This window comes from Ptychodera flava, chromosome 14 (assembly GCF_041260155.1).
Source record: "Ptychodera flava strain L36383 chromosome 14, AS_Pfla_20210202, whole genome shotgun sequence".
Classification (NCBI taxonomy): domain Eukaryota; kingdom Metazoa; phylum Hemichordata; class Enteropneusta; family Ptychoderidae; genus Ptychodera; species Ptychodera flava.
In genome coordinates this window covers 33,615,306-33,640,627 of record NC_091941.1, presented here as the reverse complement: position 1 = coordinate 33,640,627, position 25,322 = coordinate 33,615,306, and the positions used below count along the sequence as shown (strand labels likewise).

The 25,322-nt window shown below is 38.0% G+C and overlaps 1 protein-coding gene across 2 annotated transcripts in view; it reads left to right on the top strand.

Annotated features, from left to right (window-relative positions):
• LOC139150244 (sodium-coupled monocarboxylate transporter 1-like) overlaps positions 1 to 25,322 on the top strand; it is a 45,540-nt gene that overhangs the window by 16,808 nt on the left and 3,410 nt on the right. For both annotated transcript variants that reach the window (XR_011556210.1, XM_070722491.1), the window contains exons 3-13: positions 6,859 to 7,078; positions 7,973 to 8,090; positions 8,997 to 9,064; positions 9,533 to 9,687; positions 10,501 to 10,638; positions 17,107 to 17,192; positions 17,423 to 17,470; positions 23,253 to 23,323; positions 23,509 to 23,597; positions 24,004 to 24,146; positions 24,715 to 24,868. Coding sequence is in view for 1 of the 2 variants with exons in the window: in XM_070722491.1 (XP_070578592.1) it covers positions 6,859 to 7,078; positions 7,973 to 8,090; positions 8,997 to 9,064; positions 9,533 to 9,687; positions 10,501 to 10,638; positions 17,107 to 17,192; positions 17,423 to 17,470; positions 23,253 to 23,323; positions 23,509 to 23,597; positions 24,004 to 24,146; positions 24,715 to 24,868 (1,290 nt within the window). In the remaining variant the exon portion in view is untranslated. The remainder of the gene's footprint in view (positions 1 to 6,858; positions 7,079 to 7,972; positions 8,091 to 8,996; positions 9,065 to 9,532; positions 9,688 to 10,500; positions 10,639 to 17,106; positions 17,193 to 17,422; positions 17,471 to 23,252; positions 23,324 to 23,508; positions 23,598 to 24,003; positions 24,147 to 24,714; positions 24,869 to 25,322) is intronic.

The window sequence follows — 25,322 nt, the reverse complement described above, 5'->3', positions numbered from 1 at the left end:
GAAACTACATTTTGGTATAATTCCAAAATCCAATTTCTGGCGAACACATCCATTTGTTACCACCCTAATCTAATCAAGTACATTAATATCAATAATCGAGAGTACATAAATAAACGGGTTTACGTATTTTTGTATTGGAAAAAATTATTCATACTTTTCTCATAGACTCCCATGTATAGTGGATGAACATTTTCAGTGAAATTCCATAATCAGATTTCTTGTACACATAATATGCACCTTTAACCATCATATTCTAATCAAGTACAACTGTGTTAATTATTGAACGTCTGTATATGCACAAGTATACCAAGTTTTCCATTTGAAAAAAATTATTCACAATTTTAGCATTGACTCCCATGTATAGTGGATGAACATTTTTGGTGAAATTCTAACGTCAAACTTTTTGTCCACATGCCTGTTGTAACAACCAAGTTCATTTCTGTTCAGTTATGTAAATTATCAGATATCTATAAATGCATAGAGACAGTTTTGCATTGGAAAAGTATTACATAGTTTTCTCATACATGTATTGGAAAATATATGTATACCATGTATAGTGAATCAACATTATCAACAGCTGATTTTTAATTAAATCCAAATATCAAAATTTTGTACACACACGCTTGCGCAAAAATATTGCGATCCACCAGTAATTTCTGTCCAACCCCTTTGAGGGGTAATTTCAAAATACTAGCAAGTCAGGGGGGAAATCTGAGCATTAACACCTTGTGAGTTTGTAAGGAAGGTCATTTGAAAAATCTAAGCTCTATTTTTTTGGATTATATCGCTCCATACCCCTGCCAAGCTGTTTGTTTGTGCAGCTGTACTCACGCAATGTGGGGGGGGGTCATGAAATTTTTGTCATCTTGAAAGGGTGTCATCAATTTTTTGGTACAATTGGTGGGGAGTTCTCTTATTTCGACTGATGCGCAGGAAGAATTTGCCGGCCCACCCCGGCCATAATAACTGAACGCTCCCTAATATCAAAGATAAACACTATTTTTCAATTGTAGAGTAGTTTCTCTAGGATTTGCTAAATTTGTGTGAAAATAGCAAACAGGATGATCTATCCCATGACTATCCTCTTGCAATAAAACAGCATCAGCAGCCACATCACCAGCATCTACAGCTAATTTGAACAGCAAACTGAAATCTGGTGCAAACAAGACTGGAGAACTTTGCAGTATGGCTTTAAGTGTATCAAATGTCTGTTAGCATTGTTCTGACCAAACGAATTTTACTTTCTTTTTAAGTAAGTTAATCAAAGACTCAGAAATCGTAGAGAAATGTGGACAGAATTTTCTGTCGTAACAAGCCACACCGAGAAAACGCATCAGTTGTCTCTTGCAATTTGGTATAGGAAAACTTGAAATGGCACTGATTTTCGCATCAGGTTTTCCTCACCCTGTCCTACAGTATGTCCAAGGAAAGTCACCCTTGCCCAAACAAACTCAGATTTGGCTAGGTTGACAGTTAACATGGCTTTGCCCAGTCTCTCAAAGAACTTCCACATGAGTTTGATGTGTTCCTCCTAGGTATCACTGTACAGGACAACATCGTCGACGTAATATGGTGTCCAATCCATGCCAAAATTACCACTTTCCATTTTACTATTTTGAATTCAATTTTACAACTCAAAATTCTATTTTACTATTCCGCATTCAATTTGACAAATCCACATTATATTCTTAATTCCATTTGACAAGTCAAAATCCTATTCTGAATTCCATTTCACAACCCCACATCGTATTCTGAATTCCATTTGACAACTCAAAATTCTATTCTGAAGCCCATTTGACAACTCGACATTCTATTCTTAATTCCGTTTGACAAGTCCACTTCTATTCTGAATTCAATTTCACAACTACACATTCTATTCCGAATTCCATATCACAACTCAACATTCTATTCCGAATTCCATGTCACAACTCCACATACAACTCCACATTCTATTCCGAATTCCATTTCACAACTCCTCATTCTATTACTTTTCATAACGTTCGACTAAGACTCAGATTCTGACGCGGATCTCACTCCTTAGCCATAGCTTTTCTGAAAACGTCCTTTGATTTGTGATCGTCTTTGTACCGTTCTGTGTGCTTTTCACAGTTTGAATAATTCTATTGGCAAGTTTACGGAACTGCAAATCAGTTCGACGGAAAACATACGTAGCGGTAATTTCATACACACAGAGAGTACGCATAGATCAAGCTCTGCGTTGCAGGGTTGTGTGTTAGGGGTGGACCATTTGATATCCTGGGGTGGGACTGGAAGATTGCTGAGGTAGCATTATTTTTTAGCCTGATTGATCGTACATTTTTTCAACTTCGATTTCTGGCAACTTTTTGTTTTCCACTCCTTAATTATAATCAGTTGGGGCATAATACTTGTACGTATGTTCAAATGTTTATATCTCGGGAACTGAGTGTAATTCTGATGATAAAGTAAATGCACATGATCTGAGGAAAGATGACATATCTGGATCTAAGGTATCTGAACCAATCCAAAAATAACAATTTCGAAGATGATTAGCTGAATTTACCATAGAATAATTAAAAATACACCTTCTATAAAAGCCATCTTTGAACTTGTCCCTCGGTAACCTACTTTCAATTACACTTAAAAATTCGAAGCAGTATTAAGTATTAAAATTACACTTGGCGCACGAGTTATCGGAACACCAAATGAGGTAATTACCCAGCAACTTGGCTGAGTACTTTGCAATTTGACCTGGCATTTACCTAAACAAGAGTCTGTTTTATGGTCTGAAGACTGATAAGATATCCACCACACTCAGCAGGCAGCTCCTCCACTGAGTAAACTGATATGCCTACACTGCAAAACACAATTTTTGTCTAGCAGCTGCATGTATAGTTGATGGGAGAGTTTTGAAGGGCCGGAATAAAATGTTGTAAAGTGTAACTGAAACATGATTTGCCGCTGTCATTTTGTGTCCTGTTTTTGTATATATGCATGTTATTACCAGTTTTTTAATCACAATTACATACATTGAAGAAACACTGACCGTCAGAGCAACCATCCAATCATACCATAAAAATGGACTGTTCCATCAATGTTAGTGGTGGGCTCATGGAAGGTGGTAAATTTGACGAGTTTTGTAACTCTAGATTTGCAAGGGATGCTGTGATGTTTCAATTCAAAATTACATACAGAGGCAAAACCTGTCAGGTTCAGGCCCAGGAACACAAATGAGTACAATAGATTGTGTTACATCATAATATTTATTCCCCCTTTTCACAATTTTCACATGAACTGGATGCCAGTTGAAAATGGGTTGTTCCTGTGTAGGCATATCAGTTTACTCAGTGGGAGCTGCCTGCTGAGTTTGGTGGATATCTTATCAGTTTTCAGACAATAAACACACTCTTGTTTAGGTAAATGCCAGGTCAAATTGCAAAGTGCTCAGCTAAGTTGCTGGGTAATTACCTAATTTGGTGTTCCGATAAGTCGTGCCCTCGCTGTAAGTTTATTAGTCCTGACAGTTTCTCTTGATTGTGAACTATTCCTATCAGAGGTACATATTAAAATGAAATTTTAATTTGTGAGGCATTATTGCCCGCAGTGTTCTCTTGTCCAGGAGATGTACAAGGTCCTATGCATGTTGAAGCACTTCTGAAATGTCAGGAATTGTAAAACTGTCGCTAAAATAATGTCTGTTAACGGTTTATCTCAGTCAGTTGCCCAGAATATAAAGTATGTGTCTGGTGGAATATGCTTCGAATGTATTGTGAATATAAGACTCAAATTTTTATCTTTGAAAAGTTTTTATTTAAGTTAATTTCTCGTTAAGTTATTAAAGTTTATTCAGTCCTTATATTATGGAAGTTCATTCAGTTCAATTTAAATATTTGCCATTGTCAGTTGATTTAAAGACGCCCATTTGTTATAAATACCGGATAACATGAGAAGACGCTCAGTTGTACGAGTAGTTTGAATTGAGAGGTCCAGAGATTGCAGGTTTTTTGTGACTTTTATGAAGATTTATGAAATGGCAATTCTCTACAGCAGGGTAAATACCTGATCAATGCATGACGACTCCAGATTTTTCAAACCGATAAGTTTTTGGGACAATTTTAGTGAGTAATTATGTGTGGCCATTGAGAACGCCGACCCAGGGGACGCCGATGGGGATTTGAATATCACTGTCAATCAAACCTTGTGCAAAGTAAGACATGAGTTAGCTGGATGTGTACCTAAAGTTCATTTGCATTCGCCTTGTCTGCTAACGATGACTAAAATAAATAAAATATGTGTCAAGCTTTCCAGTGTCAAAAGACGTGCACAATAGTTTCTTCACAGTTCTCCAACTTTTGTACCTAACCGCCGCATTTCTGGGGATAGAAGTGTCTCAGAAAGTAACTTTTGATGGATTTTTTCTTTTACCTTAGTGCGTCATCTGGGGGTTTTTTTCAAGTTTCTTTGGCAGATTTTTTATTGACATTTGTGAAGAATCTTTTTTTCGAAAATTTTCCACTACCCCAAGGATATCAAATGGTCCACCACCCCTTACCAGCTAAAGGCCTCCCAGCATAGCCATGCTTACTACCATAGACAAAAGCACTGGTTGTAACACGCAGTTTCTCCGCTGAAAAACAATCGATTTTTTAATCCAAAATCGTGATCGATCTCCTATTTTGAGCACACTGAACTTGTCTAGATACATGATGTGCTAAGCTGTGCTTTTAAACTTAGCTTTAAACAAAGCCGACTTTTCTCACTCTATGCGATGGGACCATATTCATATCATACGCCATTGTGAATCTCAGTCTTTCCTATGAGCCTCGCACACGATAAGCCTCCCACCGTGCACAATAGACAAAACCGCTGATTGCAGCGCGCAGTTTCTTTCCCGATTCAAAATCGTGATCGATCCCAGTTTTCAAGCATGCTCATCTTGTTTAGATACACAATGTGCTAAGCTGCGTTTTTAGACTCATGCAAAGCTCGCTTTTCTCTCTCTGTGCGAGGGGCCATTTCGCGTCCGCCATTGTGAATCTCGTTCGATAGCCTGTAACACAGCCCTGCTCCGCTGAGCTAGGTCTGTGCGTACTCTAGAATGTGATGTGGAGTTGTGAAATGGAATTCAGAATAGAATGTGGACTTGTTGAATGGAATTAAGAATAGAATGTGGACTTGTTGAATGGAATTAAGAATAGAATGTGGACTTGTCAAATGGATTTGTCAAATGAAATTCAGAACAAAATGGGAGTTGTCAAATGAATGCAGAATAGTAAAATAGAACGTTGAGTTGTAAAATAGAATTCAGAACTGTAAAATGGAAAGTAGTAATTTTGACATGAATTGGACACCAAAGACGTAAGCTTCACACCCTTCAAGTCCTAATATGATGTTGTGAATCATCCGTTGGAATGTTGCGGGCAAGTTCTTCATTCCAAAGAGCATTACCTTGTACTGGAAAAATCCGTTTGGTGTAACAAAGGCGGATATTTCACAAGCAGGATCCCTCAGAGGGACTTGCCGAAATTCCGTGAGTAGATCAATTTTGTCACATACTAGGCTTGTTCCACTCGATCGATGCAGTCATCAATCCTCTGGATTTGGAAAGACTATCTTTGTGAGAGTATTCACTTTTTGTAGTCAGTGCACATACGATAGCTTTGATCTGGTTTTTGCATAAGTATTCACGGTGAACTCCTGTTAGTTTTACTGGGGTCAATAAAGTAATTGTCCAGCAGATATTTGACTTCTTCCTGGAGATATTTCGCTTTCGTTGGATTCAGTCTGTATGAGTTTTGTTTCACAGGCTTACTATCCCCGACATCAACGTCGTGATAAATGATGTTTGTTTTCTTCATTGGAACGTCTTGGAACAAGTGTTCGTATTCATGGATCAGTTCTTTCACCTGTTGTTGTTGTGAAGGCTGGAGGTGTGCCAACTTTGACTCAAGATTCTCCAGGATTTCTGAATTATGGAGTTTGACCGATCCAAGCTTTAAATTTACAGTATTTTACTCAAGTCAGTTTCACTATTACTACCTTCACAATGGTTTGAACTGACTGCAATGACAGGTTGTGTTACAATATTGTTATTCCTATCTAAATATGGCTTAAGCATATTTATGTGGCAGAACTGTTTTTGTTTTCGCCTGTCAGGTGTTATTAAGATGTAATTTAAGTTGCTTAATTTCTTAGCAATTATATAGGGACCAAAGTCACGAGCATGGAGTGGTTTGCCACTTTTTAACAAGGTTCAAACTTCAGTTTTGAGGTGTTTTTATCGTATTTGACTTTCATAGACTGTTAAGATGACTCAAGGTTTTCTCTGGCTAATTCACATGACTTAGAAGTTTAGTACGAAATTCTGATACATATTGCAAAATATGCAGACAATCATTATCGTCTGATAAAAAACGTAGTTATCGAATAAAAACTTCTAAAAACAGCAGAGCAAGGATTGAGTGTAGCACAATGGCGGATCTAATCTTAAATATCTCAATATATACACTACATAGCAATCATGGTCTGTTTCTCATGACATGTCCTGTGTGTGCGCTTCATCTATTGCCTTAAATCGTGCAATGTATTGACATAGAGTCTTTAATAGTCCTGCTGTTCAGGGTAATAATGCAAGTTTAAGTAAACTTTGACATTGCGTGGCGTTAAAATAGCTATTTAAATCGGTTAAGTTTCTGTATTGAACATTACCCCGGGTTCCTGCCACATTTCCGTCACTGTTCACAGAAAAGGTCTTGTATGAGCCTTTCTATCAATAGCAGTCATTGGCCAGCTTTATCGAGCAATCGTCTTGAATTTGTGAGTACTTTCTTGTACTTGGGCGAAGGAAAAGTCTTCATCATTGCACATTATCATTTACAGATACCTTTTGGCCGACAGAAAGATGCACTTTTTACCTGTTGCGATGTCTATTCTAGTATCATTCACATCGTCTTTGTCTTTAATGGGTACACCAGCTGAAATATTTGTATATGGAGCCGGTATTTCTACACAACTCATAGCAACGCTTTGGTCATTACCAGTGGTGACCTTCATATTTGTTCCCGTGTTCCACGACTTGGCACTAACAAGTGCCTATGAGGTAATTTGGAATTTTTGTCATATATCAATCGATGTTAACATGCCTAGTGTAACTAATTGTGCAGTTAATAAACCGATGACCATATGAAGGTGTCCGTATATGTCCGTCTGTCTGTCTGTGACAATCTATCTATCTACTTAGCTATCTATCTATCTATCTATCTATCTATCTATCTATCTATCTATCTATCTATCTATCTATATATCTATCTATCTATCTATCTATCTATCTATCTATCTATCTATCTATCTATCATATCTATCTATCTATCTATCTATCTATCTATCTATCTATCTATCTATCTATCCATCCATCCATCCATCCATCCATCCATCCATCCATCCATTCATCCATCCATACATCTATCCATCTATCTATCTATCTCTCTATCTATCTCTCTGTGAGCTAGAGAGATGGGAATTCTCAGAAAGTAGATTAGTTAGATCGTTTAAGAAGTTCTATGGTACTTACGGAAATGTGATTATGTTATATGGCACGTCTGTTTATCAAATGATGACTGACAGTATTCCTGGCTTCAAATTACAACAATAACATGGTGACTTTTCCAGTTTTCACAACATTTGTCACTTTTGGGGCAGTCTTTGACGGCTTTACCATGCTAGCAGCGTACACTTGGCCATTCCGGACACCAGGTACCACCACTAAACAGTGGTTCAAGATGACCCTTTTGTTATTTTCATTACTATTTATTTCTTAGACCTAGCAAAGTATTCATTTACCTTGAATGACACTGTTTATTGGACCTGTTTGATAACCTTTAACTTTGACGAGGTCTATAAAATTTTAATTTTTCATATGAATCAGATTCTTGATTAAGGTCACTTGATATAAAGTAACACAAAACTGACAATGTTTTGCTCCTTTTGTTTTCAGTACATGGAATTACGTTTTAATTTTGCCCTCCGAATCACTGTCGCCATGTTATTCATGTTCCAGTCACTCTTCTACATAGCAGCATGTCTGATCGGACCGGCATTGGCGATAGAAGCAGGTACCATTCCTTAATCAATCCTTGCATTGCTTATCGTGTTTTTTTATATTTACGATCATTTGTAGTGGTGTTGCTTTCACGTTAATGGGTGCCCGTTTGTGTTCCTATTTAGACACATTCTTGATCAAAACTTTACCTAGGTTAGTGAACCCGACCAAAAGGGTACATTTTTCTGAGATAGACACCAAAACTTTATTCCTTCTTTATAACACTGGTATCAACGTTTCTTATTTGGCTTATCACTTCCAGGTTACTTTAGCAAACGGGTTTACCTCGGTCACTTATTTTTCAGAGATGAAAAAAGACGTTATTGCTAACATTTGTGGAAAGTCATTCTATAATAGAAAAAAATTTACTTAACTGGGTAACCATTTTATGCATGTTACAAATAAATTGCTAATGATGGAGATAACAAGTAATTGTCATCTAGAGCGAGATGTAACGATCTTAGTTGTTGGGTGCTTGACAAAGTATAACTGGAAAATGTTGCGCTTGTTTTATGATGAGTTCGATAGTTTGAGATTGAACGTTTACTTACTTGTCAGTAACGGTTATCTACTATGGAATCAGCTTATTGTGTCGGCATTTATTTGTATCTGCAAAAAACAAAACTTCAATTCTTATTGCTAATGTATCGCCGCGTTAAAAATAGCATAGTCTTGACCTTTTTACTAGTTAGTAACATTTTTCGAAAAGAGATGCAGGAAATTTGTCTGTTCTTTTCTGTTAACAGAAAGTATTTCTCTGGGCATGTGTAACTTTGCGCTTTTAGACAAGCATGTTACGTATATTTTAGCACATAATGAAACTGCAGGACATTCGCTGCATTTAATTAATGCTGTTGCAAAGATGAGATGTTTACACGTAACGTAGCGTTCGATTGAAATTGCTCGTGTTTTCTTACAGTCGTCGATTTTGAGTTCTGGAAAACGTTACTCATCACCGGGATTCTCGGCACTTTGTACACTTCTCTCGTGAGTTTATACTTTACAATGATTTTCATGCATATCACCATACCCGTTTAATTAAACAATAGAGCATCGTGTCAAATTTTGCTTTACATTGTACTTTCCAGTTACTTCGTTTAACCCTGATTTAATGATCACGATGTATTAGGCTCAGTACAAAACTATCGTGGACAATTTAAAATGTTACTATAGCGTCAGGTGTTTAAAGATTCACTGTCAATTTTAAGATGTTAAGCCAATAAAACCTTATCTGAGTTACAGCATATAAACTTTCATTTGGAAGTTTCTTAACTTAATGCAATTTAAATCGCTACTTTACATCCATGTAGAGATTAGTATCACGAGTAAGGATCTTGTGTAACCTTCCAAGCAAGCATCACTTCGGGCCTCAAGCGAAACAAGATGAGTTGCAATTCAAAGCTCTTACAAAAGGCGGTATATGTGACACGCTGGTTCTACATTTTTTCTTACCAGGGCGGGATGAAAGGCGTGATATGGACCGACGTCTTCCAGTTCTTTGTTATCGTTGGAACTCTGCTCACTGTCATCATCATTGGTGTGAGTAAAACTGGTGGGATAGAAGAAGTCTTCAGAATAAATGATGACAACGGACGCCTGAATGTTTTTAGGTTGTGTATGCAATCTTGGCTGTTGTTATTGTATACGCGAATAATTTTGTTGCTGCTCATTATTTTGATTTCATGCTTTTTTCCCGTATTTTTTAGTGTTTTTATGAGGTTTCTGATCTGTACAGCTCCTTTATGAATTTTGTAGGACCAAATGGAAGATTACGACCCAATCAGGAAACTTTCACTTGATTGGTGTCCTTAAATGGATTATCTTTTAATGTGAATAAATAAATAAAAATAAATAAATTGCATATGTCCAGGAAAAGATTCGCGAAGCAAATGCAGTGTTGCCATAAGTAGCCATTAATAATTAATAGTCATGTAGGATAAAGTGCTTTCAAAAACGAGTTTCGCTACTAGCATCATGCCTTCGACCAATAATACTTGTTCGATCACCGATAAGATTGCCATGGGATTTCCTTCAGTTTTTGAAACTAAACACTCCCCAAATATTTCCTGGCTGTCAATTAAATTCTGTATGAAAAGATTAAATAGAAGAGGATGTATTTATTTAACGACGAGAACGAAGGCATAAATATCGAGAGAAATTTCAGTAAATAAGGCCAGGCGCTGATTATTCTTCGTTAGTGACGTGTTTTGACACAGAATCTACAGTTTCTAAAGGATACGGACGGAAAGGTAGCATATAAATAGATTCTTAATTGTCTGGTATGAACCTTAAACCACTTACACGAGGTGTCCTACAAAAAATGAATCCTGTGTCAATTTCTGTAATCATGATACAACAGCTTCCTTTGATCTTTTTAAATCATCCAAGTTGATAAATTTTGGCTTTTTGCTGTTTGTCTGCAGCTTTGATCTGTCGCCAACAACACGTCTATCCTTTCTGAGTGGCGTCATAGGCGCAGCTTTCAGTTTCTCTCCCAGCTACCTCAGTCAGACAGCTGTGCAGCGATACTTGACCATTCGTTCTTTAAAACATTCGCAAATGTAAGTAATACAGTATGATAAAGTTCTTTGCACTCACACAATTGACATCCTAAATCCGTTGATTTGGTGTGCCACATTTGCCATGTGTAGGATACATCATTTATTAGACTGTTGTCGGTCCCTTGTGCCTTTTCTGTCGATTCTTGATCTAGTCTCTCGCACATACGTGGCATTCGCAAGCGCCGACGGGCTGGGACTGGCCTCCATGGACTGACTTCATCTGCTGCGCCCTCAACGTCAATAACGAGAAAACCCTGTTGTACCTGACGCAACAGAAGTGATTGACAGGTGAAGCGGGTCGATCGCATGTCAGCCGGTCACAGCATGGCCAGCTGGAAATAGTGCATCAACGCAACACGGCGACGGCAATTGAGCTTAACTACGACAAAGCCTTGGAGGAACTTGGATATTCGCTACAAAGACTTTCAGACACATGTTATTTATGGTTATGCTGCGTCCGCCCTATTCTCGACGTCACATCTCATAAATATATATATAGATAATATATATATATATATATATATATATATATATATATATATATATATATATATATATATATATATATATATATATATATATATATATATATATATATATATATATATATATATAGTCAAAAGTAGATAAACAGTTTAAATTCACTCGGATGGAAATAAATACAGCAATGATGTAAGGTAACGTCATGAAAATGCAAGCAATAGATCATTATGGGTTCTCTATGATTGTGTCATATGAATGATGAAGATATGACATCAGCAGGATCAAAATCTCCTAGGTGTACATCAGTTATTTACCAAGGCGACTGTTTATATATCTTACTTAAGTTTCATGCATCCTGCAATCTTCAGACAGAAATAAAAGATTCTTAGCTCATTAACCCGACCAGAGCGAGATGGGCAAAATAAGTAAACAAATACTTGGCACTATCAACAATGGTAATAGATCATTTACATGTGTGAACTGATGGAGAAACTCTTCCACTGATATTGAGTCGTTTAAGAGGATACGGGATAAGACTTAGTCAAAATGTAGATTCATTACATTTGACATTGTCAATTTCTATCCATCCATCTATGAAGATCTCTTACGCAAATCGCTTGATTTTGTAGGGAATGCACTTTGATTCCTGATAGAGTGGTTAACATCATAATACAGTCAAGAAAGACCCTTCTCTTTGAATACATGACACCCAAGATTAAAAGAGACAATTAGTGATTTATTCGATGTCGCAATGGGATTTTTGACGGTGCTGAAATATGTGAATATGTGGGTCTGTATATCCCTAGCACACTCGCCAAGAAATATGATAAGGATCAAATCGGCTTATACCGGGATAACGGACTTGGTGTACTCACAGTGGAGGGACTGTGATGTACTCAAGAATACCATGGCACGCAAGGCAGTATCCACCTTTCAATACATTGCATTATTCAATTTCCCTACTCAACTTCATTGCCGTTTTCAGCTATTTCATTTTTGCTTGTTCCTTCTTTACAGCAGTCACATTTCTACCATAGACTTTACATGCTACCAAAACATTTCTACAGTGCCTAATATACGCTAAATATCTGTGTATTTGTTATCATATTCATTGACCGAGTAGGACAAAATGCAATTTTCGATTCCTTTTTTGCATCACGTGTGAACACGTGAGCATATGTCGCAGCGATGTCTGTCTGTCTGTCTGTCTGTCTGTCTGTCCGTCTGTCTGTCTGTCTGTCTGTGTGTCTGTCTGTCTGTCTGTGGGTCCATTTTCTCAAAAACGGCTGAACGTATTTCAGTCAAATTTGGTAGACATCTTCAGAATTCAAATGGCTAGAACTGAAAAGGTTTTGGTGGGCGTGGCTTGGATATTAATGAAGTTATGAAAGTTTTAATTTTCTGTTACGCCGCGTATGACAAGTGAAAACAATCGACTGTTTGAGGGCGCTGTGAAAGGTGCTTGTCCAGGTTGGCTACAGCTGGATAGCTCTGGTTTCAACCACGGTCCCTCGTGTTTCAACCTCGTATTGAACATTAAAAATATGATATTTTATTACTCATTCAACTCACTATTCAAGATAAATATCGTTTAGCAAATTAGCTTTATCCTTGGTAATTGATTGTTTCCCTCGCTGCTCGATCGCCAGAAATGAGTACATACGTTCTTAGCCCTGCGTACGATGCTGTGTGTTCCGCTACAGCTAATAGCCCCGCTCACCACAGCCCTGCAAAGACCCGTACGTAGAGTTGGTGACTTCAAATCCATTTTTGGACTTGACGTAAAAAGCCAAATTACTGCCGAAATTCAGCGTTCTTGGGCCCAAGTCGTATCCCTGCCTACCTCAGCTACTCGATCGCTTCCAAAAATGCCAGTCTTTTATTCTTTTTTCGTAAATAACCGTCGATGTCGGCAACTCTCTCGCTAGCCCTGCGTACGTACGCAGTGTACGCTGTGCATTCCCTGTGTGCGTTCCTAACACACAGCGTACACTGCGTACGTACGCAGGGCTAGCGAGAGAGTTGCCGACATCGACGGTTATTACGAAAAAAGAATAAAAGACTGGCATTTTTGGAAGCGATCGAGTAGCTGAGGTAGGCAGGGATACGACTTGGGCCCAAGAACGCTGAATTTCGGCAGTAATTTGGCTTTTTACGTCAAGTCCAAAAATGGATTTGAAGTCACCAACTCTACGTACGGGTCTTTGCAGGGCTGTGGTGAGCGGGGCTGGGTGAGCGGGGCTATTAGCTGTAGCGGAACACACAGCATCGTACGCAGGGCTAATACGTTCTCTACCTAGCCTCATGGCATGGAAGTGCTGATGAATAATAACTTTGGGTCAAAGGTATTGAAGTGTCCAATCAGGTTCGTGCACAGAGTCCAAGGCCATGTCCTACTTCATGTACTTCTGCACTGTTTTGATTTTGCTTCGCCAAGAAACGTATTCGTCATTGTCCATAGAAGTATGTTTGCTCTCCTTTGAGGTTGTTTGTGAAACAAATTCCGGGATAGGCCTTGGAATGCATACGATCGGCATCGCGGCAGTGCATGTAGCTAGCCCTACGAGTATGGCGAGAGTGTCCGGCTTTGGCTACGCCGCCTCCCACCTCCGGTAGGCGGCGTAGCCCCCGGCGTAGCCAAAGCCGGACACTGTCGCCATACTCGTAGGGCTATGCATGTAGCGTACCATGCTTGTGTAACTGCCGAGCTCAACGTGCATTCACGGTTGATACTCGTGTACAATCATGATGTGTTCAATTCTGATGAAGATTCATAAGTCTTACTTTTGCAGTCTTTTTTCCGTACGATAATCCCGACAATACGTGTTACTGTTAGACGAGGTGGCCATTTTATGATAAGTTTCAATACTGCACAGCTACATAGCGTCACTATCGTGTGATCGAGGTACAGCGTTGTTGAACGGGATACAGAAACTCTGCAGAGGGAGAAACGATCGTTGACATGAACAGTCAATGTACTTCAGCACGTAGTCCGCAGATAGCGGATCGAGAAAATAAACGTGTCCCAGTAAATAACGGAATATTTATGTACATTAACTCGATATTAATCAAATTTCCAGCTCATCGCAAAAAAATGTATTGCAAAGATTAATTTGTCACTGACAAATACTGCACTGTATGGAAAAAACAGTCTGTAGAATAGTTCAACTTCAAGTGGTATTACCCGAGACAAACACTTGTGTTGTCAATTTTGATTTCATTTCATAAACTTCATACTTCATCGAGTATCGTGTATTTCAGCCTTTGTGAAGCCATTTTATTGATATTTTCAATTTTTGTCTTGGCTTTGTTGTGGAACATGTTGAATCGTCTCCGTGGACATGTAGGCAAAAGTGTGACGGGGTCGAAGTGACTTGGGTACCTGGGGCCGACCAAAACCAGTGTGAATTACTGGGGTCAAAGCGGACAGCGGCCGGGATGACGTGTTCCCCAAGCGAGCTACCTTCAGAAGTCTGTTTCATCGCAAAAAACGTCAACTTTTAAAACCCGTCATTTATTTACTGATGTTATTCTCAGCATCACAAACATATACGCCTCTGCTATGTATCACAGCAAATAGTTATATTGAGCGCCCCGTAAATGGGATCCTCGTTTTTTTGCGAACCCGGAAGTGTGTCTTGCTCAATGCATTTCCTACCCATAGCGAGGGAAACTGCCCGCGTTCCCATGCTCCCATGCACCCTTTTTCAATGCCAGTGCAACGCCATCTGTGCAAAATTTGTGGTGGTATGCTCCCGTGTTATGGAAAACCTCTCTTATTCTAACAATGACGTATTGACTTTGGACTTCGATTTCGTAAATGTGATGTCCATGCAGTGAGTTTGGGTTGGCGCGCTTATAATGCAATCTTCGCCCGCCTGCGGTCCGATATCCCGCATTTATTAGCGATATTTATCTGTTTTGACTTGACCAAAGTTGGCAAAACTTGCTATGTACATTAAAGATACTATGATACAAGATTATTGAAAGTCATTTGACATTTTTTTCAGCCAATTCCCAATATGCATATTTAATGAACCTTCCAAATTAGGGATATATACTGGCATTTACTTGATAAAATTTGGCGAAACATGCTGTGTACATTGATCATTATACCAGGTTATAACAGTATTGAAAGTCATTTTGCATTTTCATGTCAGCTAATTCATAATTTGCATAAATAGCTAACAAGCTTTCACGGTTTGGCATATAGAGCTTGAAGGACTTGACCAAAGGTAATTACACATGCTATATTGTGATACAATGACAGTACTCAAAGAAATTAATTATTTTTATTTCAGCTAATTACATATTTGAATACTTAATGACCTTTAGAATTGATCTGTGGTGAAATTCATTGTGTTGATCATAACACTTTAAATGTAGCAAAGCATGTAGCAAAGGTTCAAACTTGCACATAAATGCAATATATAATGAAACACGTGAGCATTTTCAGTTCATATCTGGTTTCCATTGTGTCTGTAAAGCCTCTGATGAAGGTCGTCCGTGTACGTCCGAAATGTTAGGAAGAATAAACATCTATTGTATAGTAGCAGATGGGTCTTGTCAACTATTTTTCACACTTCGTCAATGCTAAAGATACAACTATAGGCGATCTTTTCAATACTGTGGAAAATCGTTGGTTAACGTCTTCAGATTTGTGTGATAGAGTTGCAATTCATTCACAGCGTATTATTTATTTGTCTTTCCAATATATTTACAAGGCTATTCCTGTTCGTTTAAAATCCGACATTGAAAATCGTTTTTGTAACGAGAATCCAGACAATGCGCCAGATACTGTGTATTCTTTTCAGCTGCAACATTCTTCAGAGCACAATTATTTTCTGTGCAAAATAGAAAAGGGTGTAATTTACAATTACTTGATAATGGCTCATCATTATGCATATTTACCAGACAGATTAGACACCATCTGGAGGGAAATTTTGAGCATTCCACATTCCATTAAACCAAACTTTGTTTCATGTTATTGTGATCCCATCATAAAGAAAGAAGGGGATTTACAATGGCGCATTATGCACGGAGCCTATCAAACTAGTTCTGTTTTGTTCCGAGCTGTTTTTCGTTCAGATGCAAACTGTTCTATCTGTAATGACATTTATTCACTTTAACATACTTTCCCTGAGTGTCCAAACATTCAACCGCTTCTAGGTGTTATTTCCACTATAACGTCTCGTTTAGTTTTACCTGGACAAGCTGTCAACATTGCATGGTTTTTCATTAATCGTCCTGTTAAAAACTCTGTATTTATTTATAGACGTGCAATGTCTCTGTTTACTTACTTTTCTACAATGGCTAAGTTGTGTATTCATTTAGCAAGAAGAAATTAGTTTAGGAACCAGGGTCCTGTTGATCCTTTGGACATATTTAAAAGCAGGATTTTCACCAGATTGAGACTTGAATTTGAATATCATCGTCTCAATGAAAATTTACATTCTTTTAATATTACTTGGGCTTTTGATGATATTCTTTGTGACACTCATGATGGTCAACTCAATTTTCACATTTAAGAAACTTCCCTGCTTTTGTGCATCGCCAGGTTGTGTCATCTTTGAAATATTATGTGATAGGTTTAAGATATGTCTTTCTTGCTGACATTTACTTTTGTCATTCATGACGTTTTCTGTTCAGTGCCGACCATCACTTTATAGTGATTTTCTTTTATTTGTATCTTTTATTTCCTTTGGTTCCTGGCAATATAAACATTTCATTTTACAGTTTTAGTATGTAGGGATCTGTGTGAAATAAAGATATTTGAAAAACTACTACTACTACTACTACTACTACTACTACTACTACTACTACTACTACTACTACTACCCTTATTTTCATTCTTCATCTATATACACATCACACCTTGCAAGATATACGGTCATATAAACACTTTACATTAGATGTTCCCTAGATTCACAGAAGAGTCAATATTCATACAGTCGACTTGCATACTATTTTCGTTTTCTTTTGCAGGAGTCTACTGATAAACGTGCCACTTCTGTATCTAACCCTTGGTACCATATACTTGACCGGACTTGTTCTCTTTGCCTATTATAATAGTAAGCATCTCTAACTGTGATACTACACTCAAGGTTATAAAACATGCGAAATATACTCTTGAACACAGTTTAGGTAAGAAGAGCTTGTGACTTGGTTTGGTGAGCAAAATATCATCAAATTCAACTTTGTTCAAGTCTTGTGATTTGCTTATGTCAAGACACTAAAAATCTTCTTATTATTTACTGCAGTCTAATGGCATGATATGTACTTTTCCAATCCATTTTTGCAGATGATTTCACGCCCCTTCAGATGGCAATAAACGTCACATCGCCAACAGGTAATACACGAAACAAACTTACTCCTTTCACAGAGGAAACGCCAGCGAATACATATTCGTTTTTTGCTCACGTGTTCACACACGTGAGCATATGTCGCAGCGATGTCTGTCTGTCTGTCTGTCTGTCTGTCTGTCTGTCTGTCTGTCTGTTGGTCCGATATCTCAAAAACGGCTTATCAGATCAGAATCAAATCTGGTACATATATTCAGTTAGCAAATGGCAAGAACTGATTAGTTTTTGGTGGATGTGGCTTGCATACTTTTTGCTCATTTGCATAATTAATGATTTTAGAAAAAACGGATATGCATTAAATACGACTTCACACAATTTGATGAGATTTGCTACAAATGTTGATCACACCAAGATATATCAGCAGTGGGAACCATTAAGGGCTGACATGAAAGATAAATGCTAATTTGCATATTTAATTAACTTTCCTAACTAGGGATATATGTCTTATTTGACTTGATCAAAATTAACCAAACTTGGGATGTATATTAAAGATACTATGATTTAACATTATTGAAAGTCATTAAGCGTTTTAACTTCAGCCAATCCTAATTTGCATATTTCATGAACTTTGTTAAGGTAGCGACTCAGTTTCATTGTCAACTTATTTTCAATCCTCATTTTCACAAAGAAGACGTGGTCACACACCCGACATGTGGTACTTTTTTTTATCGCTCGGTCACCGAAGAGTTCAGAAAATTTGTTAGTTTTTCAAAAACAGTGCGCATACGGCTGTTTTACTCAAAAACACGTGTTTTTTAGTTTTTTTTACTCAAAAAAGTGTAAGTACAAATCTCCAATCGGCCTTGGTGATCTGTTTACGGCAATCGACGGCTGGGTATACTGGGCAAAAAACTGTGTCCCGGATTTTTGAAATTCGCTTTTGTTTTCGCACAATGCACCTTCAAAGTGTCAACTTGACGTTTTTTGCATAAATTATCGGCCTTTGTTCACGTTTGTCAGGATATCTTCACTTCCAGGCCCTTTATCGGAAATCTGAGACACGGTCTTTCAGATATATTCATTCACTGTCCACAGGTGAAAAATCAGGCTAGTCTGTCCAGGCGCCGCCGACTTATACTTATTTGAATAATGTACGCACTGCCAAAAACGGAACTGAGAAAATCGACGATTTGTGTAAACGACCTATGCGTCACACATTGTGACCAAGAAGTCCGACTCGCGCACTATTTTTCTGCGAATTTTCTTATACCAGGAATAAGTTGAAGTATTTAGAGTCAGTTTTGGGAATTTTGAATATGTTTAGGATTGCAGATCGTGTGAAAATAGAAAGAAAATTATACACTGAACTGGCAAAGCTTAGTGCCAGCAGTGGGTGGTATTTACACAACAAACACAGAGGGGTACTTAGCGATTTAATCCATTTTTGGAACGTTTAACTAGCATAATATTATATAGGGCTCAGCCCTGGTGTCGCGCCAGGGGTTAAGATTGGCAATGTTATTTGTATTGATTCATGATAAACTGTAATTGTTACTCCATAACGTTTATATGAAAACTATGCCCAGTTTCCCTCTGATGAAAGCAGTTCACGTACTTACACGACGTCAAACCCTGCAGCAGGGCAGGCATAGATTTTCTGTAGCGTGTAAAAATTTTGGACAAAAATTGGCAATTTTTACAATGATAACAGCCTATGGCGTTTAAACAAGGGACGTATTATGCAATAATTATCATTGCAATGGTAACCGCACTGCCCACCTTCCACTTGCAAGCTGAAAACTATAGCGTTCCGTCTAAAAACTTGCAATTTTTGAATCTAATTATTGACACAGGGGGCGCTCTTCTATAATTCAATCCCAGCATTCTTTGCGTATGCCCCCGTTCATATGCACGACAGTTTTCTCCGTTTATCTATATCAACGATACTTTGTATCAGCGACAAGGTGTATAATAACATTTACTGGCTAATAAAAGAGGTATATTTTATAAAAGGCATGTTATATCATAGTAATTTGTTTCGTATTTGTTTATTTACGAGTACTCAAAAAAAAAAACATGGCGGCGCCCATCATGAGAAAGAAGGGTACACTTCCGGTTACTCGCATAGTATATTATGAATAAGCGCATGCGTAGTCAGTAAGCCGCTGGCGCGACTATTAACTGTATACTTTTAACTCAACGGTTACAGTCTGGTTACCAGTGTTCACAGTCAAGACGAAGGACGTCGAAACTTGTGAAAAAAGTCTATCAGATCGAGACCTGTGTGCTGTCGTCGCGCGATCGCGTCGGGCATCACTTGGTTCTTGACTCAAGTTGTCTACTTCCTGTCTCGCGATCGGCAATTTATGCATGTTCTTTGTGAAAAGTGATTGTCAAGTTCATGTTAGCGCCGACACTGTGCGAACGGGACGTCAGTTGCTAGTTTTCCTACCTCAAGATGAGACGAACACATGTAACTCTTGACAACATAAAATGTCTGTCGTATTTTCTTAGCTTTTGCACCGCACTGCAAACTTGTCGCCCTTCGTTACGACGGGAGAGATTGACTCGTGTTATTTTTTCAAACTTTATTTATATGTGTTCTTGTACCGATTTTATCAAACTAATAATAATCACGCCGTAGCGTAGAACAGTGCAGGCTGTCATCACAGTCGTTTGGAGAGCTATTCAGCGCTGGGACTATTCGCCCCATAGACGAGTGTATAGAAGCGAGAAATACCCCGACTTGGGGTATTTCTCGCTTCTGTACACTCGTCTATGGGGCGAATAGTCCCAGCGCTGAATAGCTCTCCAAACGACTGTGCTGTCATCGACAGCGTGTTCCGAGAGACAGAGTATCGACTAGTCTACACAGCTAGTGGAGTCACTCGACTTGCGCAATACCAGCGCACACATTATTATTTCGGAGATTTTTACTTTTAGTCAAACTTTTGATGACTGACCTCATATAGCAAAAATTGCTAGTTTCGGCACTTCTAGAAGTTGAGCCGGATTTGTTTTACGTTCAGTGTTGAGGTCCAGCTAGCAGCTGTGGAGTCTGCGGGTAATTGATAAGTTTAGACAACACGCACACAATAATCATTTGTGAACCCTCGCAATTCACGTTTGACGTAATTTAATTTTTGGGTTATATTTAAAGAAAGAAAAGGCATGAAATAAAAAAAAATATTTGCATTTCGTTTCTGAAAATTAGCAGATCGGTGAACTTGCTCTTGTGAACCTACATTATGAGTGTATGAACTCCTGCACTGGCTTGGGAAACTCCTTGACATAAATGTCACTTGTTGTCGGGTACGGTGTTGTTCAAGGTTTCTCAGCAGACACGAAAAGACTGCACGATAGAAAACTCGAGTTTAAAAATATAAAATTAAAAGAACACGATACTAACACAAGCATGTACAGCAAGAGTGATAAAATTATCGCAACTAACAGAAGTTTCATCTCGCTCAGGCTAATTTTTGGACTCGGGTATGCAATCAGCATAGCCTAATATGTTCGAAAAGCAGCGTGTCAAATACTTTCATAGTTGTCTCCGTTATCGTCTGCGTCCTCGGCCAAATCTGACTCTTCACTGCATTCTTGATCGTCATTGCAGGGAGTATGAGCCAAAGTCGGACTGTTTTACATTTAAATCGACCTTTGCGCACGTTGCCGTCTTTTCAGGTCCGCTTTTTTTGGACCTCGCTTGCTTTTTCGACAGTATGGAGCGCGAGCGCCGGCTTTGGTCTGCTCGACGTGTTTGCCGTACCGATACATGCGGAGTTCAAAACGCTGAGCATAACGTTGAAGCTAGCGCATGCGCACTATACCGCAAAGCCTATACATAATCTCTGCGTGTTTATCAAAGATATCGTGGTCGGTAATCCGCGACCGTTAAGACAAAAGGGAAATAATGGCACGCGGTGTAGCTGATAGTTTGCCATTTTAGTAATATTTCAGGAATTTCCCGGTACGATGTGACCCAACACCTTTCCCCAAAAGAAAGACCATGTGTCAGTGGTTCGAAATTTGAAATAAAAAAAAATTGCTAAAATTGACCTTTGAACCTGAGTCGCATCGTTAATTGGGGATATATATATGAAATGACTGGACCAAAGTTGATGAAACTTGCTACATGTATTGAAGCCACTATGATACAGTATTTTTGAAATTCATTAAGCATTTTTACTTAAGCCAATTCCGAATTTGCATATTTAATGAACTTTCCCAATTAGGGATATATATCTAAATTAACTTGATTGTAGTTGTTGAAACTTGCTATATACATCAAAGATACTGTGATATAACATTATTGAAAGTCAAAAGACATTTTTACTTCAGCCAAAACCTAATTTGAATATCAAATGAATTTTCATAATTAGGGATATTTATCTGACTTGACTTGATCAAAATTGATGAAACTTGCTATGTACATTAAAGACACTATAATACAATATTATTGAAAGTCATTAAGCATGTTCTCTTCAGCCAATTCCTAATTTGCATATTTAATGATCTTTCCTAATTAGATATATATATCTGAATTGACTTGACCAAAGTTGACAAAATTTGCTACACATATTGCAGATACCATGATACAACATTATTGACAATCATTAAGCATTTTACTTAAGCCAATTCCTAATTTACATATTTAATGAACTTTGCTTATTAGGGATATATACCGGGATTTACTTGATCGAAGTTGGCAAAACATGCTATGTACATTGATGATTACACCGGGTTAAAACAATATCGAAAGTCATTTCACCTTTTCATGTCAGCTAATTTATAATTTGCATATCTAATGAGCTTTCAAAGCTCGGCATATATGGCTTGAAGGACTTGGCCAACGGTAATTACACTTGCTATATAAAGTGGTGATACAATAAGAGCAGTCAAATAACTTTACTATTTTTATTTCAGCTAATTACATATTTGTATACTTCATGACCTTTTAGAATTAATCGGCGGTGATTATTGTTCATTATGTTGATCATAATAATTTCAATGAAGTTGCAAACATGCGGCAAAGGTTCAAATTTACACATAACTTCAATATATAATGAAACACGTGAGCATTTTCAGTTCATATCTGGTTTATCTCACGCGTTCACACACGTGAGCCAATGTCGTAGCGATGTTTGTCTGTCCGTGTGTGTGTGTGTTAGTGTCTGTGTATGGTTGTCTATCTGTCTGTTTATACAATAACTCAAAAACGGCTGAACGGATGCGAGTTAGATTAGGTAGACAGGTACTGTATCCTAATGACAATAACTTATTAGAGTGTTTTATCTTCAATTTTTGATCCTACATTCCATCTTCAAATAATGTCTTCGATATAACCTTGACTGTAAATGAGCCCGTCTTGAAACAGAGGCAATTTCGAGTGAGGTATGACGTAATGTATGCGCAGATATCGCTGGCTAAGGGGACAAGGAAAGGTCATTTGCTGTTTTTAAGCTGTAAACTCCCTCCTATATGGTGAACAACAGACCGTTTTGGATCTGACGACTGTGATCGCTGTCAGGAAGGACTGGGAAAGGTGATTTGCAAATTTCAAGCTACTATGCAACTTATAGCGAATGTCAGTCCAATTTAATCTGAGAGCATTTTGAAAGAAGCGAGACAAACAACATGCTATTGGAGTAGGGAAGCTCAGGAATGGCGACACTTCGTTCACGACCGTCACCAGATCATGTCAAATATTGTGATTTAAACTTGTAACAGTGTTAAGTGTACTTTATTGTATGTTTCACTTGAGTGCCATGAATCACTGAATGGAAACATTGTATAACTGTCGCTTTTTTTCTATCTCACCAACACAAGATGTGCCGAATTTCCCCTTAAGTAGAGATAGTGATGCCAACTATGAACCAAACTTCAAAACTGCCGACCAGGTAAATTTGCTGTTGGTGTTTTCTGTAGATTTCACGAACATGCAATTTAAAACTCATGTTTGTAGTTTAACTATATTTGGATATTTGTCTGCATATGGGCCAATTTGATTTTCTCAATATTATGAGAAACAAAAACACAATTTATGAAATGACAGTGTGTAACGAGAATTTTTTTATGTCAACAGATTTTGGTATATTTTGTGAGTTCACAACTTGGACAGATATCTGGAATACAGGGTCTCTTTGTGGCTGCCCTATTCGCTGGAGCCCTGAGGTGAGACTTGCCACTAAAACAACTCCAACTTCTTCTACCACACCACCATCATCGCCACAACCACCATCAACTACAACTACTACTACTGCAGCGTATCGCCCTCCGCTTCGCGTCGGACGATACGCTGCGCCAATGTCCTCGTGCATCCTTTGTGATATTTTCGTAATTACCTTATATGACTGATTACATATTTTGCGTCACACCATGATTTTCTCGGAACGCTGTAAATTTAAACAATAACCCTAAAACAGATTTCTGCAAAAAACAATGACTGTACTACCAAAGAGTACCCATGGGTAACTAGATGCAGTAACGTGTTCAGCGATATCGTTTTTGTCATCCAATAAAAATGCAAATAACCTTTTTTTCAGAAAAGTAATCTCGTTGCTTTTTGTGTCACTTACAGTTCAGTGTCTTCTTCCTTAAACGCGCTGACTGCTGTCACTCTAGAAGACTTCATCAAACCGTTTCGTAAGTGGAGGGCACAAAGGTCAGGGCAGATTGTCTACACTAACGACAGATATGACACGGCAGTTTCAAAGGTTTTAAGTAAGTTGAAGTTTATAGTATGGTCCTTGAGTAAGATATCTCATGTCACTGAAAGCTACATCTAAAATTACACTATATATCGGGCAACTTATGCCTAGAACATCGCAATTGTCTTCAACGTGCTCAATGTCGTCAATAAAATAACGTAAATTATACCTAACAAACATAAAATCGAATTACCTTTTATATTTGACTTACCTCCTGTTAGAAAATAGCCTCTAGCAAGTTGATATTGTCAGAAGGTCGTCTCTAGGAGTCTACTAACTAAGAGAAGATATTTTAACTGAAATCAAGAAAACTCGAGAAAGTATAAATGTGATAATTTCATATAAAATTGAGAACTGTAATTTGAAATAAGAGTATCTTTTGGAAAATGGCCTTTCATTAGAGTGATTAAAATACCTCTTTGCAAAATCAACAACAACAAACGAACAAACAAAATCATAAGGAGGATAACTAATGTAGACAATGAATGATAATTATGTTGATGCGTTTCATATTAACAACGGCGGAGCGATATCACGAATCCAATTTTAACTGATTTCTTATTTTCTTGCTCCCAATGCAGCGTGTGTTTATGGATTAATCGGGATTGGTTTGGCGTTTGTTGCATCTCGTCTTGCCAGCCTATTGGTCCTTGGAACAGCAATTTTGGGAGTCCCGGGCGCTCCGACCTTAGCAGCGTATAGCCTCGGAATGCTCTACAGAAGGGCTAACGGAATGTAAGTGATATTGTTAAGCTTTAGTTGAATATTATACATACCATGCTTTCAAAATGCAATCGTAATTTTCGAAGAAATTGCAATGTCTTTTCAATAATTCATCCATGAAATATATTGAAAACATGTTATCAGTAACTTGCTAACAGTCAGACAGTCAGGTGAAGAAATCAGCCGTACTGTGACGTGATCAGATTAGTGACTGACCCTGTCCATTTCAGTGCCGATAATAGTGTGTATCATATCACCATGCCCTGTTCATTGCGCTTTAATTGGTCGAGCTGAACCATGTGACTGCCCACAAATACACAGTAATGGTTTGTTTTCATGTCCATGAATATGAATAATTATCGTAAACACAGTAACTTTACGGCTAAAACGATGATTTGTACAAAGATCATAATCAACCACAAAATAAAATGGAGCATTTGTGAGCTAATTTCAGACGCTTTTTATC